Below are 18,995 nucleotides of genomic sequence, written 5' to 3'. Positions count from 1 at the left end.
ACAGAGGATAAAACGTCTCATGTTTTTGTAGATCAAGAGCATACCCTTTGAAAATTTCCTTTGCTTTGGCCAATCAGAGACACATATTAATGTACCCCTGCACATATCAAGTAATCACTGTACAGGATGTAGGAGGGTCTGGGTTCTGTTGTTCACAAAATCCACTGTATAGGGGTGTGTGAGAAACTTAAAATTTTCTGATGGACAAGAACAGGGAGATTGAAATTCTCCACCTAAGAGATGGAGAAGACCGTAGAGAAGCAGTGGTCTCATGACCACTGCTTGATAAATCCAGCCCATAATAAAAAAAAAAAATTCTCTCTGCATAACATTGTATGAGGAATTACATTTTGAAAATTATGTCCTTTAAAATAAATTATTACAACATATTTTTCCAAATGTATCAATAAATAAAATCTACAATTAAAGGGATATTATAGTCAAAAATTAACATGGTCTAGTTCATAAGAGCATGTCATTTTAAGACTTGCAACCCTGCCCCTCTATGTGTTTAACTCCTGTAAAAGGGTTAAATACCTAGTAAAAGTACTGTTTGGGACCTGCAGAGCACTGCTGGTCCAAAGAGGAAATCACCTCAGATCCAATCAGCAGCACATCTGGGTCACCTGACTAGCACTGCTGATTGGATCAGCGATAGTTCCCGCTCAGGACCAGCAGTGTTCTGCGTGTCCTGAGCGGTACTGCTACTATGTGTATAATTTCTTTGCAGGTGTTAAACACAAAGAGGTGCAGGGTCGCTAATCTTAAAATAACATGCTCTAACGAATTAGAGCATTTAATTTTTTGGGGCGTTATTCAGGCATTACATAATTATTTAATATATATTCTTTGGGGCCAATTTACCAAAGTGCGAGCGGACATGATACGATGTAGCATATCATGTCCGCCGCACATTGACAAATGCAGACAGCATACACTGTCGGCATTTATCATTGCACAAGCAGTTCTGGTGAACTGCTTGTGCAATGCTGCCCCCTGCAGATTTGTGGCCAATCAGCTGCTAGCAGGGGTGTCAATCAGCCCGACCGTATGGGATCGGCGGATTAATGTCCGCGGCCTCCGAGCAGGCGGACCAGTTATGGAGCAGTGGTCTTAAAACAGTTGCTTCATAACTGCTGTTTCCGGCGACCCTGAAGGCTCACGCGGAAACAGGGGCAACAAGCTCCATTTGGCGCTTGATAATTCGACCCCTTTGAGGCAAGTGTAACCGATACTCTTTCATTATGGAGCAGGAGAAGTTTGAATCAATTAATTTTTAATTGAGAGAACAGAAAATGCTTTTTTGATAAAGTATTTACAACTGTGGGAAATTCCAGTGGTGGCTCATTTGATTTAAGGGGTTTATTTATACAACTTGAAATACTTTTGCTAAGACACCTATGTGCTTACGTGGGATGCTGTCTCTTTCTAAAAACCGCTGCTCCATAACTTGTCACCTGCTCTGAGGCTGCGGACATCAATCCGCACGATCCTATACGATCGGACTGATTAACACCTCTGCTAGCGGACGATTGGCCGCGAATCTGCAGGGGGCAGCATTGCACAAGCAGTTTACAAGAACTGCTTGTGCAATGATTATTTCCAACAGCGTATGCTGTCGGCATTTATCAATGTGCCACGGAAATGATACGCTACATCGTATCATGTCCACTCACACTTTCAGTGAAACACTGGAGTGTTCAAACAATGGTTGTGTAAAATATAGCATTGTTAGAGTGATTGTAAAGTTAAATGAATTACTGCCCAGTATGTAAAAATAATCTAAAAAATAGAGGCACTTTAATAAATTAAACTTTACAAACATGCTTCTTTTTAAAAGTATTTACCTTTGACTTATTGTAAAAAGATGGCCGTTCCTCTGCCCACATCTCCTGCTGTATTTAGCATATCGATGACGAATCCGGTTTCCTCCAATCGTTGCATGCCCCCTTTGGCGTACAGCTCGTTAGGCATGCAGCAATTGGAGGAAGCCGGATTCATCATCCATATGCTCAATACAGTAGGAGATGTAGGCAGAGAATCGGTGGTCTGTTTACCATAAATCAATTTTCAGAATAAAATGACATATAAGAGACAGTTTGCTTTTTACCCACTCTTTTACTCATATGTAAAATTTATTTCGTTATTCCAGGATGGTCGAACTGTTTTACATGTGGCAGCTGCTCATTCTAAAGATGAGATTGTTCGCGTTCTGCTTGCTAAGAAGGCGGATTCAAACCTTCCCGGAGGGGTAAGTGCGTGCGCTAGTTTATTGTTTTCTTTTTTGTTCTCGAGCCATATACAGAAAAGTCTTCCATATTAAAGGGACATGATGCCAAACTGTTGAAGCATTTGAAAGTGATGCAGCATAGCTGTAAAAAAGTTGACTAGAAAATAGCACATGAACATCTCTATGTAAAAAAGGAAGATATTTTACCTCACCATGTCCTAAGTATTCACACCCCACTATGAAGAGAATTTAAGAAGCAAATCAGAATGCTTGTCCCAGGACTTGCAAGAAAGTGTTCATCTGGCTTGTGCAGGCACAGTCATGTTCAGTAGGATTTTGAGGCAAGATAGATGGACCTGCTACTTGCACTAATAAAAGACTTCCATGCATTAGGATTGTACACATAGGCTGGTTGTTATGGGCCCCCTCCAGCTCTTGGGCCCTGGTGCCACTGCACCTGCTGCACTAATGGTAGTTCAGCCCCTGGTCATGTTATTTTCCTATTTAGTTTAAGGAAGATTACTATGAAATTTTAAAAACGATTTCAGTGGGATCTCATGAGATAACAGAAAAGCAAAGTATGACCTCAGCACTGCTGATGCTGATTGGCTATTTTAATTTTATTTTTTACAACTTGCAGCTGGAGAGCAACTGAAAAATAACTGTTCAAAGAGCACTTACTCCGCTGACCTGAAGACATTTTGAGGTAAAATATCTTCCCTTTTTACATAGAGATGTTCAGATGATATTTCCATGTTAGCTTTTTACAGTTATGCTGCATCACTAAAGACATGCTTTTCTAATTTACAGACAATGTTATTTTCAACTTGCATTTGTCATTTTGCATCATAATGAGTATGTTACATCCCAAATCTTAGCATTGCAAATATATATACACGTTTATAAGGACTCCTACCAAAGGATACATGGCTCAAATCCACTAAAAAAGGATGCTTTAGATGCGGTGACTGTATCACCAGTAATGGGATGCAAATGGGCCCCACCTTCCAACACCCACATTGCAGTAATCGCTATAGGATACAACACAGAGTGACGTGCAGCAGCACATATGTGGTCTATATTCTGATTTGCCCGTGCTCCCTTGTCTATGTAGGGAAAACCATTACAACCTTCCGTGAAATAATGGCAAACCACAAACACGCCATAAGGGATGCCATCAAGAAGGGCACCTCAGATCAACCAGTGGCGCGCCACTTTGCATATTTGAAACACAGTGGCCTCTATTTATCAAGCCGTCGACTTTCTTGCATTCGACGGCACCAATACGCTCGCCTAAGATCGCCTAACATCGCTGCCGCGGACCTGAATACGTTCTCCGAAATTATCAAGAAAGCTGTCAAAAAGCCGCCCACGAAGTACGGAGCCATGAGCAGCGGACTGTTGTTAACTAACAGTCATCGATCTCGCTGCTCTTCGGCTTTTTCACAGCTTTCTTGCTACCCTACATTATACCTATTAACCCCTAATCTGCCGCCCCCTACATAAGTTATTAACCCCTATCCTGCCGATCCCGGACCCCGCCACAACTAAATAAATTGTTTAACCCCTAAACTGCCGCTCCCGGAGCCCACCGCCACCTACATTATATTTATTAACCCCTACACCGCCGCCACTATAATAAACATATTAACCCCTAAATCTAAGTCTAACCCTAACACCCCCTAACTTAAATATAATTTAAATAAATCTAAATAAATATTCCTATTATTAACTAAATAATTCCTAATTAAAACTAAATACTTACCTATAGAATAAAACCTAAGCTAGCTACAATATAACTAATAGTTACATTGTAGCTAGTTAAGGGTTTATTTTTATTTTACAGGCAACTTTGTATTTATTTTAACTAGGAACGATAGTTATTAAATAGTTTTTAACTATTTAATAACTACCTAGCTAAAATAAATACAAATTTACCTGTAAAATAATTCCTAACCTAAGTTACAATTACACCTAACACTACACTATCATTAAATAAATTAACTGAATTAACTTCAATTAATTACAATTAAATTAAATAAAGTACAAACCCCCCCACTAAATTACAGAAAATAATAAAATAATAACAATTTTCTTAAACTAATTACAGCTAATCTAATCCCCCTAATAAAATAAAAAAGCCCCCCCAAATAATAAAAATCCCTACCCTATACTAAATTACAAATAGCCCTTAAAGGGCTTTTTGCGGGGCATTGCCCCAAAGTTAAGTAATCAGCTCTATTACCTGTATAAAAATAACAATTCCCCCCCCAACATTACAACCCACCACCCACACACCCAACCCTACTCTAAAACCCACCCAACCCCCCCTTAATAAAAACTAATACTAACCCCTTGAAGATCACCCTTCCTTGAGACGTCTTCACCCAAGTGTGCCTAAGTCCTCAACAAAGCCAGCGAAGTCTTCATCCAACCGGGCAGAAGAGGTCCTCCAGACGGGCAGAAGTCTTCATCCAGGCGGCATCTTCTATCTTCATCCACCCGACGAGGAGCGGCTCCATCTTGAAGACATCCGACACAGAGCATCCATCCAGACCGACGACTACCCGACGAATGACAGTTCCTTTAAATGACGTCATCCAAGATGGGGTCCCTTGAATTCCGATTGGCTGATAGAATTCTAGCAGCCAATTGGAATTAAGGTAGGAAAAATTCTATTGGCTGATGCAATCAGCCAATAGGATTGAAGTTCAATCCTATTGGCTGATCCAATCAGCCAATAGGATTGAGCTCGCATTCTATTGGCTGTTCCAATCAGCCAATAGAATGCAAGCTCAATCTTATTGGCTGATTGCATCAGCCAATAGGATTTTTCCTACCTTAATTCCGATTGGCTGATAGAATTCTATCAGCCAATCGGAATTCAAGGGACCCCATCTTGGATGACGTAATTTAAAGGAACCGTCATTCGTTGGGTAGTCGTCGGTCTGGATGGATTCTCCGCGTCAGATGTCTTCAAGATGGAGCAGCTCCTCGTCGGATGGATGAAGATAGAAGATGCCGCCTGGATGAAGACTTCTGCCCATCTGGAGGACCTCTTCTGCCCGGTTGATTGAAGATCACCCTACCTTGAGACATCTTCATCCAATCGGGCCTAAGTCCTCAACGAAGCCGGGCGAAGTCTTCAATCAACCGGGCAGAAGAGGTCCTTGAAGCCAATAGGATTTTTCCTACCTTAATTCCGATTGGCTGTTAGAATTCTATCAGCCAATCGGAATTCAAGGGACGCCATCTTGGATGACGTCATTTAAAGGAACCGTCATTCGTGGGGTATTTTTACAGGTAATAGAGCTGATTACTTTGGGGCAATGCCCCGCAAAAAGCCCTTTTAAGGGCTATTTGTAATTTAGTATAGGGTAGGGATTTTTATTATTTTGGGGGGCTTTTTTATTTTATTAGTGGGATTAGATTAGGTGTCATTAGTTTAAGAAAATTGTAATTATTTTATTATTTTCTGTAATTTAGTGTTGTTTTTTTTGTACTTTAGTTTATTTAATTTAATTGTAAATTAATTGTAGTTAATTTAGTTAATTTATTTAATGATAGTGTAGTGTTAGGTGTAATTGTAACTTAGGTTAGGATTTATTTTACAGGTAAATTTGTATGTATTTTATCTAGGTAGTTATTAAATAGTTAATAACTATTTAATAACTATTGTACCTAGTTAAAATAAATACAAAGTTGCCTGTAAAATAAAAATAAACCCTAAGCTAGCTACAATGTAACTATTAGTTATATTGTAGCTATCTTAGGGTTTATTTTATAGGTAAGTATTTAGTTTTAAATAGGACTAATTTAGTTAATTATAGGAATTTTATTTAGATTTATTTTAATTATATTTAAGTTAGGGGGTGTTAGGGTTAGAGTTAGATTTAGGGGTTAATAAGTATAATGTAGGTGGCAGCAGTGTAGGGGGTGCAGATTAGGGGTTAATAAATATAATATGGCGGTGGGCTCCGGGAGCAGCGGTTTAGGGTTTAAACAATTTATTTAGTTGCGGCGGATCCGGGAGCGGCGGTTTAGGGGTTAAACAATTTAATTAGTTGCGGCGGGGTCCGGGAGCGGCAGTTTAGGGGTTAATAAGTATAATGTAGGTGGCGGCGGTGTAGGGGGAGCAGATTAGGGGTGTTTAGACTCGGGGTACATGTTAGGGTGTTATATGTAGAGATTACCATAGGAATCAATGGGATATCGGGCAGCAGCGAACATAAGCTTTCGCTGCTTTCAGACTCCAATTGATTCCTATGGCATCCACCGCCTCCAGGGCGGCGGATTGAAAACCAGGTACGCTGGGCCGGAATAGTGGCGAGCGTACCTGCTAGTTTTTTGATAACTATCAAAAGTGGTCAGATTGTGCCGAACTTGCGTTTCGAACATCTGTAGTGACGTAAGCATCGATCTGTGTCGGACTGAGTCCGCCGGATCGTATGTTACGTCACTAAATTCACGCCACAAATACACTGCGGAATTCCAGCATATTTGCGGTTGACAGCTTGATAAATAGAGGCCAGTGTCTCCAGTTTGTGAACTATGATTATAGACCACATACCACCTTTAACAAGAGAAGGTGATCAAGGTAAAATCCTCCTACAACGTGAGACCAAATGGATTTATACTTTGGACACTGTGGAGCCTAGGGGGCTCAACATACAGCTAGATTATGGCCCCTTTATAGGATGAAGTCCTCCATCTTAACAATGGTGTTCTATAATGTGAGATACATATGAATTGCTGGTTTGGTGCCTATTTGGTCCCCAGTGGATGCCCACTCTCTCTACTTGATCACTTTGTTTTTCTTTAAATCTGATTGGCTTATGTGATCAAACTTCTTTGTGAACTCAAATTTCTACTATGTGTTTACATTATACGTTTAAATTATACCCTCTATTCCTGGATTATATCATGCATTAATATTTCTAACATAATACACCAATTGCTATAGATCAATTATGTCCTTTGCAAACAGTGCTTGATTTTAAACATCGTTATGGGATTTAAGCAGGTTTACATAGAGTCGCTTTCCTGGACTGATACGTCATGCAGCAGTTGTTATGCTAATTAGCCATGTGCCACACGCAACTCTGTTACTAAGGATCCAAGCTATATTGATGCTGGTTGCACCTATTACTGCTCATTATGAATCCGGAAGGGGCGTGGCCTCTGTGATGTGCACGCAGACGTGCAAACACACAGCGTTACCAGTTTACAATTAAGCAAGACACTATGTGTATAAAGCTGCGATTTTCCCATGTTTTTAACTTGCCTTCTCTTTGGATGTCAGGCTCTGTCATCTGCCTGTAGGAACCATCTGATCCATTTGATAAAGGTGCTGGTTGGCACCGAAACGTCATGGGACTATTTTAACCTTTAAGGATTCTACAATGAAAGTTAAGTTTTATTTTTATCCAGTGAGTGCTATCTTATTATGTGACTATTTATATATTTTTGATATTGCACCCTGGTGGCCGCTCACTCAAGATTTGAGATTTGGAGTGCAGGTCTCTATTTACTAACGTTTATATATATATAGGTATATATATATATATATATATATATATATATATATATATATATATATATATATATATATATATATATATCTCAAACGTAGCAGGGGGATAAGCACTCTCACTTTAAATAAACAGCCAGGAACAAAAGTATTATAAATGGAGAGATAGATCTGCACTCACTGGACTTTTCAAAAACAGGTGCCAATTTATTGTGACGTTTCAGAGATCAAACCGTCCCCTTCATCAGACCAAACAAAAGTGAGCAATACAGTGGACTTATATAGCTAATAACCCCTTCCCCAGGAAATGACATCAAAGCTCATTACCATAGTAACATAAAAATAATAAGTGTAACAATGTGTATATTCAACCTTCATTGTGTACTATATGTAAATTGTAAATCAGAAGAATCAACATCAAATACTATAGGGACAAAACATATTTATGCAGTGTATAACTAATAGACTATTATTATGGGCTAATACAATATACAATGTATAATGCAATCATCATCAAGTATATCTATTCAGAGGTTATGAGACATATCAGAGATATATAGAACACCTTGAGATCAAAACAAATCAATGTTTATAAGTGCGCAGCTCATATCTTTGCGCTCCACTCAGAATTGCTGACAGGCAACATGCTGTAAGGAATTACACATCAGTGGGTGTTGCTTCCTGTCATGCTGCGTGCATGTTGTGTATACACCCCCATGGCCAATGAGGTCCATCGTTCACATGGAAGGGTCCACCCCTCAAGGGATAATAAACAAGCCAAAACATACACAGAGGCCTATTTATCAAGCCGTCAAACGCAAATACGCTGGAATTCCGCAGCGTAATTGTGGCGAGCTTGATTCGCCCTACTTATCAAAGCCTACAGACCGGCAAAAGTTGAACTCTTTTAATAACTTTAGTTTTATAGTTTAATATAGTTTAATGTAATTTTATTATAATAGTTTTAATATAGTTTAATGTAATTTTATTATAATAGTTTTAATATAGTTTAATGTAATTTTATTATAATAGTTTTAATATAGTTTAATATAATTTTAGTATAATAGTTAGGGTAGGTTAATTAATAGTTTAATATAGTTTAATGTAATTTTAGTATAATAGTTAGGGTAGGTTAATTAAAGGGACAGTCTACTCCAGAAATTTTAATTTTTAAAAAGATAGATAATCCCTTTATCACCCATTCCTCAGTTTTGCATAACCAACATTGTTCTATTTATACACATATTACCTCTGTGATTACCTTGTATCTAAGCCTCTGCAGACTGCCCCCTTACCTCAGTGCTTTTGACAGACATGCAGTTTAGCCTATCAGTGCAGACTCCTAAATTACTCAACGGGAGCAAGCACAATATTATCTATATCACACACATGAACTAGCACTGTCTAACTGTGAAAAAAAATAAAAATGCTCTGAGCTAAGAGGCGGTTTTCAACGGGTTTAGAAATCAGTTTGAGCCTACCTAGGTTTAGCTTTTCAAATATACCACCAAGGGAACAAAGACATTTTGATGACAAAAGTACATTGGAAAGTTGATTCAAATTACATGCCCTATCTAAATCATAAAAGTTTATTTTTGTCTAGACTGTCCCTTTAATAGTTTAATATAGTTTATTTTAATTCTAAAGGTAAGTTTACATTTATTATAAGAAATGGATGAGTTAATATTTAATGTAAAGTTAGCGGGTTGCTAGGTTTAGGGGTTAATTGCTTAATTTAGTTTATGGCGATATGGGGGGCTGGCGGTTTAGGGGTTAATAAGTTTAGTAAGTGGTAGTGATGTGGGAGGCCAGGGGTTTAGGGGTTAATACATTTATTTAGTTGCGGTGGGCTCCGAGAGCAGCGGGATAAGGGTTAATACATTTATTTTGTTGCGGTGGGCTTCGGGAGCAGCAGGATGGGGATTAATAACTTTATTAGACTTGCGGTGGGCTCCGGGAGTGGAGGGATAGGGGTTAATAACTTTATATAGTTGCGGAGGGGTCAGGGAGCGGCGGGATAGAGGTTAAACATTTTAGTATAGTGGCAGTGTTTAGTGACAGGGTATAAATAAAGTTGGGAAAAAGCCGAATAGTAGCAAAATCGATGATTGTTAGTTAACAACAGTCCGCTGCTCATCGTCCCGTACTTGGTGAGCGGCTTTTTGACAGCTTTTTTGATAAATAAGGAGAGCGTATTCAGGTCTGCGGCCGCAATGTTAGGCGATGTCATGCCAGCGCATTGGTCCCGGCGAATGCAGCATAGTGGACAGCTTGATAAATAGGCCTCACAGAGCATGACCGAAAAAGTTACACTTCACAATGTATCGCATCTACAGCGAAACCCTACACAAAGGATATTAAGTTATAGATATTTGCTAGAAAGTTCTGGGAATATCAGAGGTGCTGTGAATGAGAGAACATACTTTAGTACATACAGTGATCAATTAAATCTTAACATATATCAATAAGGATTGTTACTATAATGTTTACTCCATCGAGATCCGATCGACTGAGAAATATATCACTATGGCCCTAATAACTAGATGAAGGAATATGAATGAGTAAAGAGAAATCAATGCTGAAGAACCTCCCATTGTATAGTGATCATTGGGTAATTAATCTCTCACAGAAAACACAATTAACAATATATTATATAGGGATAAGGAGTGTGTGCTCATCGCTAGGGGATATAAAGTACCTTTATACTAATGAACAAATAGGCATATTACGTCATAGAAGTATGCTATTTACAGGCGAATAAAAAAAGGGAATGGAAGTCGCACATGGTTTAATGGGGCTAACCTATATCTATGCTCAGCTGATATGATACCTCATATTATCATAAAGGGGGAGGAGGAAAAGACTAGTGTGTAGATAATGTATATATAGGATCAAGTTAAATCTATAATCTGATACCCTCCTTCTATCCAAGCATTTCTAGTGACAAAAATAGAAGATGTAAAAAAAGTTTTTTTTTATAGAAAACAATGCCAATTTAAGTTTACATTAAGTCCATTTGGATGAATATTGTTCAGAAGGTAGTTGCTGTGTTACTAGTCCAGTCGTTACTCTAAGTACTAGACAGTTCTAAACTTGTAAAACTGGAAGCTGAACGATCCGTGTCCTTCTCTGGTACCGTTACGCATCATGCTAGTGAAGCTGGATACGCCCCCTGCCTGTATACTATAGAACAAGGAATCCTTATGCATGCAAGTTACATATAGAGTAGCGCTAGCAGTCTAGCGCAGAGTTTCAAGCAGAAGAAGGGAAGGGGTGCCGCCGGTGGTGGGTGGTAGAGTGTCACTGCCTACACCCTACAGTAACATTTTGTAACAAAATGTTTGTGCAAATTGTGCTAAAGAAGTTGACAGAGCTGTGGGCAGAGCAGATGTCACTGGCAGCCTAACAGCCGCAACATCTTGTCCCAATAAATAAAATAAGAGCCAAAGAGTAAAAACACTCAGTGCGGTAATGGTGGGCGGGGCTAAGGTTACCTGCGGCCCACCGGGCAAATGCCTGGTATGCCCTATGGTCAGTCCGGGCCTGGATGGTGTTATTATGAGAGTTACTGTTCTTTGTAATATTTTTATGTGTTGTGTGACACTTTTTTGTTTTGCAAAACAGATAACCAGAGTTGTGAGGTTGCGCTAACTCGACGAGCGTTAACTTCAATTGTGCTCAAGCGATCGCTTTTACTTTCAACTTGTAATATGAGCAAAAAAAACCAACACCGTGCACAATCCCCTGTGATAAAACTCTTTTTGCTTGTGCAGAACTGTTAGAGTTCCACTTGTGATCTTGCCCTTAACGGGTTGTGATATCAAAGAGCAAACACAGCTATTTCATAAAGGAGCACTTTCCTATGCATAATATACCCTAGGTGTGACAAGTCATTAGGAACACATTAAAGGGATATGAAACCCAAAAATGTTCTTTTGTGATTCAGGCAGAGCATAACATTTTAATAAAAGTTTCCAGTTTACATCTATTATGAAATTTGCTTTTTTCCCATGATAGTCTGTGATGAAGAAATGCCTAGGTAGGCATCTGGATCACTACACGGCAGGAATTACTGTTGCCATATAGTGCTCTAGACACGTGCATGCTCCTTAGCTTAAGTCCCTGCTTTTCAACAAAAGATACCAAGTGAACTAAGGAAAATGTATAATAAAAGTAAATTAGAAAGTTGTTTAGAATCGCATTCTATATTTGAATCGTTTTGGTTTCATGTCCCTTTAAGGGGCATTTAAACAATTATTCAGACCACTGCCCCTTTAAGATTATATTGTTTGACTTGGCACAGACCATCCAGTGAATTCTGCCAGGCGAAATGGTTACTAGTTAAAGGGATATGCAGAGAAAGCAGCTCTTCTGGAGGGAAACGCTTGCTGAATTACTGAAGTGCAATGATTCTATTCACTGCAAACCAGCTCCCTTCCATTTATACAGAGGATTAAAACCAAAGGCAATAATTAATTTCTAAGAAAATGTATTGTCCCTATAAAATACTTGTCTACCCAGTCTGTCTTCAAGACATTACTCGTGTACAAAGTATTTCTACTGTGTTTTAGAACAACCCACTTGTTCTTTATAGTATATGATTACATTAAACAAGGAAATAACTATATGACAGAAATCAGTAGCTCCTAATTACATTACAAAACAACATTTCCCACATATGTATCTGCTGGATTAAACATATTTGTTAAAGGGACATATGTAGGAATGTATTGAAAGAGATGTGAAACCCAAAATGTGTCTTTCATTATACAGATAGAGCATAGATTTTGAAACGTTTCAGTTTACTTCTATTTTGCTTCATTCTCTTGGTACCCTTTGTTGAAGGAGGAGCAATGCACTACTGGGATCTAGCTGAACATATTAGGTGAGCCAATGACAAGAGGCATATATGTGCAGCCACCAATCAGCAGCTAGTTCCCAACTCCTGAGCCTACCTAGGTATATTTTCCACAAAGGATGCGTCAAGAATAAGGCAAATTGGAAAGATTTTTAACATGGTATGCCCTGTCTGAATCATGAAGGAGAACATTCTGGGTTTCATATGGTAAAAACATTAATGCCTGAGTTTAAATCAGTTAAAACCCTGGTCTCTTGTACTTGCACAATGGAAATGTAAAAAGAATGAACTACAAACCTTTTGTAGAATGAGATGATCCTGGATACAGAGTCGTTTTACCATTTTTTTTACTTGCATTCAACTACTTAAGCTCAGTATCAAATGAAGGCTGGGGATAAAAAATTTTTTTGCTTTTTTTAAATTTGAGAATTAAACACAGGGAGTAATTTACACTTTATTTATAAACATTGTAGTTACTACGGTGATCGGCATATAGCTTGTTTAATTTGTACAGGTGTGCGGGTATGACTACATACAATGATTCAGGGAAAGAGTGGCTATCTGAATATGCACTCAGGCTGTAAGAAATAGCGCATGTCTTTAAAGAACCATTAGCGAACAGATGACAGAGTTTTTGTGAAAGTAAAAAAATAACTAGAAAAATGTGATCTATTTGTTTCATTGTATTGTTTCTATTTACTTGTAGACTTGTTGCACACTGCCCTCTGCTGTTTGCTTGCAGCATTTCAACTTAGCCATTATGTTAAAAAAACAAAGCAAAGTAGCCTAAAATGTTGATTTTATATTTATTTTGCTATAAAATGCTCAAGTCTTTGCCAGTGATGATTTATAAAAGAGTGCAGGTCAGACTAGGATATTAGTGCAACTTCTTATATGCAAGATTGCTAAAGGGACACTACAATTAAAATTAAACATTTGTGTTTCAGATAGATGAACATGAAATTTTGAAAAACGTTCTCATTTTATTCAGTTATCAAAATGTGCACAATCTTTTTTATTTGCACACTCTCTGAGGCATCAGCTCCTACTGAGCATGTGAAAGAGTTCACAGTAGGGGTGTGATTACATATGCGGCGTCGCCGGTTTTTAGTCGGGTATTGCTATCAAATATATGTTGCAGCATATAAATGCGGAACGTATATTTCACCTGTCGCCCGCTAATTTTACTCCCATAAACTAACATAGAACCGCATCGTAAATCGGTATCACATATTCAGCACAAGGACTTACGCAGCAAAAATGGAGAAATCTTACTCCATTTTCACCTCGCCACACATAGGCAGGAGCAGCAAGCCTTGCACTGAAAATGTGAGCACCGTAACTCCCTAAAAGTATTAACCAACACCTAACGCATGTGCAATATCTACCTGTCAACCGCCATCTCCCCACCGCAATAACTATTAAAAATATATTAACCCCTGATCCACCAACCCCCACATCACAAACTACCTAATAAAGCGATTAACCCCTAACCCGCCATCCCCCACATTGCAATCTATCTAATAAAAGTATTAACCCCTAAATCCGCCAACCTCCCACATCGCAAACTACCAAATAAATCTATTAACCCCTAATCCGCCACCCCCAACATCACAAAGTATCTAATTAACATATTAACCCCTAATCCGCCAGCCCCCCTTAACGCAATCAAGCTAACTACACTTTTAACCCCTAAACCGCCAACCCCCCACAACGCAAATAACTAATTTAATTACTAAGCTCCCTAACCTAACACCCCCTAAATTAACCCCAATTTCCTAAAATTAAAAAATACTAAATTACAATTAAAATAAAAAACTAAATTACAATTAAAATAAAAAATACTAAATTAATGCAAAATTTAAAAAAATAAAAAAGTCTAACATGACAGAAAATAATAAACCAAATTATCAAAAAAAATTAAACCTAATCCCTATGAAAATAAAAAGCCCCCCAAAATCAAAACACCCCCTAATCTAAACTAAACTACCAATAGCCCTTAAAAGGACCTTTGTAGGGCATTTCCCTAAGTTAAACAGCTATGTTACATTAAATAAATACTAAGTCCCCCCTAACAGTAAAAGACCCCACCCACCAAACCCCCCAAAATAAAAAACTAACATCCCTAAAGGAGCATTTGTATGGGCATTACCCTTAAAATAGCATTCAGCTCTTTTACTGCCCTTAAAAGGGCATTCAGCTCTTTTACAAGCCCATTAAAACCCTAATCTAAAAAAAAACAAACCCCCCCAAAAATAAAAAAAATCCTAAATCTAACCCCCAAATAGGTACTCACCGTTCATGAAGTCTGGCGGAGAAGGTCTTCTTCCAGGCGGTGAAGTCTTCTTGGAGATGGCGATATCTTCTTCCAGCACGGCAACCTCTTCTATATTCATCCAGGACCAAGCCGGCACGGAGTTGAGGTGACCTCGGAATAGAAGACCAGCGACCGCAGAGCCATGGAGCGTGGAAGTCCTCTTCGTACGATCGTCACCGCACACTGAAGATGGAATGCAAGGTACCTTTCATTCCTATTGGCTGAAAAATTTAAATCAGCCAATAGGATTAGAGCTACTGAAATCCTATTGGCTGATTTGAATTAGCCAATAGGATTGCAGTAGCTTAAATCCTATTGGCTAATTCAAATCAGCCAATAGGAATTCAGTAGCTCTAATTTTTTATTTTTGATAATTTGGTTTATTGTTTTTTGTAATTTTAGATTAATTTAAACTTAGTTTTTTTTATTTTAAAGTAATGTTAGGTTTTTTATTTTAATTGTAATTTAGTATTTTTTAATTTTAGGTAATTGGGGTTAATTTAGGGGGTGTCAGGTTAGGGGGCTTAGTAATTAAATTAGTTATTTGCTTTGTGGGGGGTTGGCGGTTTAGGGGTTAATAGGTTAAATAGGTTTAATGCGTTGTGGGGGGTTGGTGGATTAGGGGTTAATTAGGTTTAATGTGTTGTGGGGGGTTGGTGGATTAGGGGTTAATAGTGTTGATAGGTAGTTGGCGTTGTGGGTGAATGCCGGATTAGGGGTTATTACATATATTAGGTAGATTGGGATGTCGGTGAATGGCGGGTTAGGGGTTAATACATATATTAGGTAGATCGCGATGTGGGTGAATGGCGGGTTAGGGGTTAATACATATATTAGGTAGATTGGGATGTCGGTGAATGGCGGGTTAGGGGTTAATACATGTATTAGGTATATTGCATTGTGGGGGTTAATGGTTTAAGGGTTAATACTTTTATTATTAGTTGCAATGTGGGGGGATTGCGGATATAGGGGCATTGACATATCAGGTTTATTTTTGGGAGGCGGGTTAGACTTTTTAGATTTTTTACGGAAGATTTAACTTATTTTTTTCTTGTGCACCGGCAGTTTCTAAACTGTCGTAAGTCACTGGCGTGTGCAGAAATGTGTATTTACTAGCACCGTATATGTGATTCCCCGATGTGCAAGGTGAATTACGTGCGACGCAGGTGTCAGCAGCTACACTGAAGCCTGCGCCATATATGTAATCTTGCCCTGTATGTGTATATATGTTTTGTGATTGGCTGATGTCTGTCACATGACACAGGGGGAGGGAACATGGAATTAATTTTGACATTTACTAGAAAAAAATCTATTACTCATTTGAACATAAAAGTAAGTGCTATTGTGTTGTCGTTTTGTTATGTAATTGCTGGCTATGCAATTCCGCTGTACTTAATGGTCCTTTTAACATATCTTCTTTTTTTTTAAGCCTAAAGACCAACTACCTCTCCATTACACAGCTCTTCGTCCTAGTGGTGCCATCAACGTAATCCAAACTTTACTAAAGGCATCTCCTAAGGATGCAAGACTCGCCCAGGACAAAGTAAGTTAAAGGGACAGTCTACACCAGAATTGTTATTGTTTTAAAAGATAACTCAGTTAATGCCCCAGTTTTGCATAACCACCCTAGTTATATTAATATATGTTTTACCTCTGTGATTTCCTTATATCTAAGCCTCTGCAGACTGCCCCCTTATCTCAGTGCTTTTGACAGACATGCAGTTTAGCCAATCAGTGCAGACTCCTAAATAACTCCACGGGAGTGAGCACAATGTTATCTATATGACACACATGAACTAGTACTGTCTAACTGAGAAAAACCTTCAAAATACTCTGAGCTAAGAGGCGGTTTTCAACTGTTTAGAAATCACTTTGAGCCTAACTAGGTTTAGCTTTTCAAAAATACCACCAAGGGAACAAAGCAAATTTGATGATAAAAGTAAATTAGAAAGTTGTTTAAAATTGCATGCCCTATCTGAATCATAAAAGTTTAATTTTGACTTTACTATCCCTTTAAATAAAAAACACAATTCAAACAATGTTTAGTGTATCAAGTATTTCAAGATACTTTTTCTAATTGATTTTGATAAACTAATTTATGGGAAACATAAAATGAATGGTCTCTATAGAGAAGCCCATCTATTCCTGACCTCTAGCACAAGCACTTAAAGGGACGTTAAAGAGATATAAAACCCACATTTTTCTTTTATGATTCAGATAGAGCATGTAATTTTAAAGATATTTCCAGTTTACTTCTATTATCAATTTTGCTTTATTCTTTTGGTATCCTTTAGTGAAGGAGCCACAATGCACTACTGGGAGTTAGCTGAACACATTGGTGAGCCAATGAAAAGAGGTATATATGTGCAGCCACCAATCAGAAGCTAATTTCCAGATCCTGAGCCTATCTAGGTATGCATTTCAACAAAGGATGCCAAAAAACAAAGCAAATTAGATAATAGAAGTAAATTGGAAAGTTGTTTATAATAGTTTGCCCTCTCATAATCATAAGGGGAAAATGTTGAGTTTCACATCCCTTTAAGCTCAAAATTAAACTTTCATGATTCAGACAGACCATGCAATAAAAAAAATCTTATCGAATTTAATTAGTTGTTTTGGTATCCTTTGTTGAAAAGCACATGCCGAGGAGCATACACTTGTCATGAACACGATATTGCAGTAGTGTTTACAACAGTGTCTGACATTTTATTTATCACACTTTACAGTTTTATCGCACATCACACACCTGCAGAAGTTGTTTGTTTAGTTGTTGAAGCCTGAGGGAAGTATTTGTCTGTTAAAGAACTAGTACCAATAAATAACTGTAAAAGGACAGCTCCTTATTCTTGGAGGACTTTCTGAGGTTTCAACTATTACAACTGAGCATGTGCAAGAGTTCACAGCTCTGTAGTTGGCTGATGTCTGTCACATGATACAGTGGACAGGGAAATTAAATGAAAATTGTCAAAAAAATAATCTACTGCTATATATATTCCAAAGTGTTATTGCATTGTATTTTATTATTAGAGTATTTGTTCATTGTGCAGTTCTTCTACATTTAAAGGGACACTGAACCCAATTTTTTTTATTTTGTGATTCAGATAGAGCATGAAATTTTAAGCAACTTTCTAATTTACTCCTATTATCAAATGTTATATATTCTCTTGGTATCTTTATTTGAAAAGCAAGAATGTAAGTTTAGATGCCGGCCCATTTTTGGTGAACAACCTGGGTTGTTCTTGCTGATTGGTGGATAAATTCATCCACCAATAAACAAGTGCTGTCCAGGGTTCTGGACTTTCTTTTTCAAATAAAGATAGCAAGAGAAAGAAGAATGATCATTTGTTTATAATTAGACTCCAATACACTTAGAAAAAAATTGACCATGGTAGCACCTTTATTTCTACATTTAATTTTATGTCACTACAATACCAGTTAAGTCAGTAAAATATCGGCTGGGTGGCAACTAGGGTTGCCACCTCAGTCATAGTTTCCTTGACACTTATGAGTTACACATGTTGCAGGGTGTGTAGAGGGGACAACACACTAATTGTGAACCTGGACAGCACTATTCATATTCCTCCCTGGACACCCTGCAGCATGTGTAACTCATAGCTGTCCAGGAAAACATGGCTGAGGTGGCAACCCTACACATAAATAGTTTAATCATCCTAAAGTGTGATACCGTTAAACGAAATGCTATAACATATTATACGATTACATTTGCAGGATGGCTGCATTCCTCTCCTGCTAGCAGTGGAAGCCGGGAATCTGGGGATCTGTAAAGAGTTGTTGTCAACGCACACTGAAGCCCAACTCAGAGTTAACTGCAAAGTAAGATGGTAGCCATAGCTTATATGTCGCCAACTAGTGTCAGAAAGAAAGAGGTGACATTTATTGTCTGTGCTTACATTGTGTAATACAATTCTGCAAATTATATGCATTGATTTTATATAATATGAGATTTGCATTTTTCTTTTGTACATAGAGAATTGAGCTAAGGGTTGCTTAAGAATGTTTCATGTAGAAATAAATATGTATTTTAGCTTTCAGGTAATAT

The 18,995-nt window shown here is 38.0% G+C and overlaps 1 protein-coding gene across 1 annotated transcript in view; it reads left to right on the top strand.

The window, feature by feature from the left end:
- The first annotated feature begins 2,080 nt into the window (after positions 1-2,080).
- The window catches only part of LOC128661735 (ankyrin-3-like), a 410,167-nt gene continuing 393,252 nt past the window's right edge, over positions 2,081-18,995 (top strand). Inside the window, 3 exon segments of the mRNA XM_053715956.1 lie at positions 2,081-2,251; positions 16,365-16,478; positions 18,665-18,769. Of these exon segments, the coding sequence (XP_053571931.1) occupies positions 2,081-2,251; positions 16,365-16,478; positions 18,665-18,769 (390 nt within the window).

The sequence above is a fragment of the Bombina bombina genome, chromosome 5 (genome assembly GCF_027579735.1).
Source record: "Bombina bombina isolate aBomBom1 chromosome 5, aBomBom1.pri, whole genome shotgun sequence".
NCBI lineage: Eukaryota > Metazoa > Chordata > Amphibia > Anura > Bombinatoridae > Bombina > Bombina bombina.
Note: the sequence above shows the minus strand (reverse complement) of the source record. Positions and strands in the feature narration are given on the sequence as shown.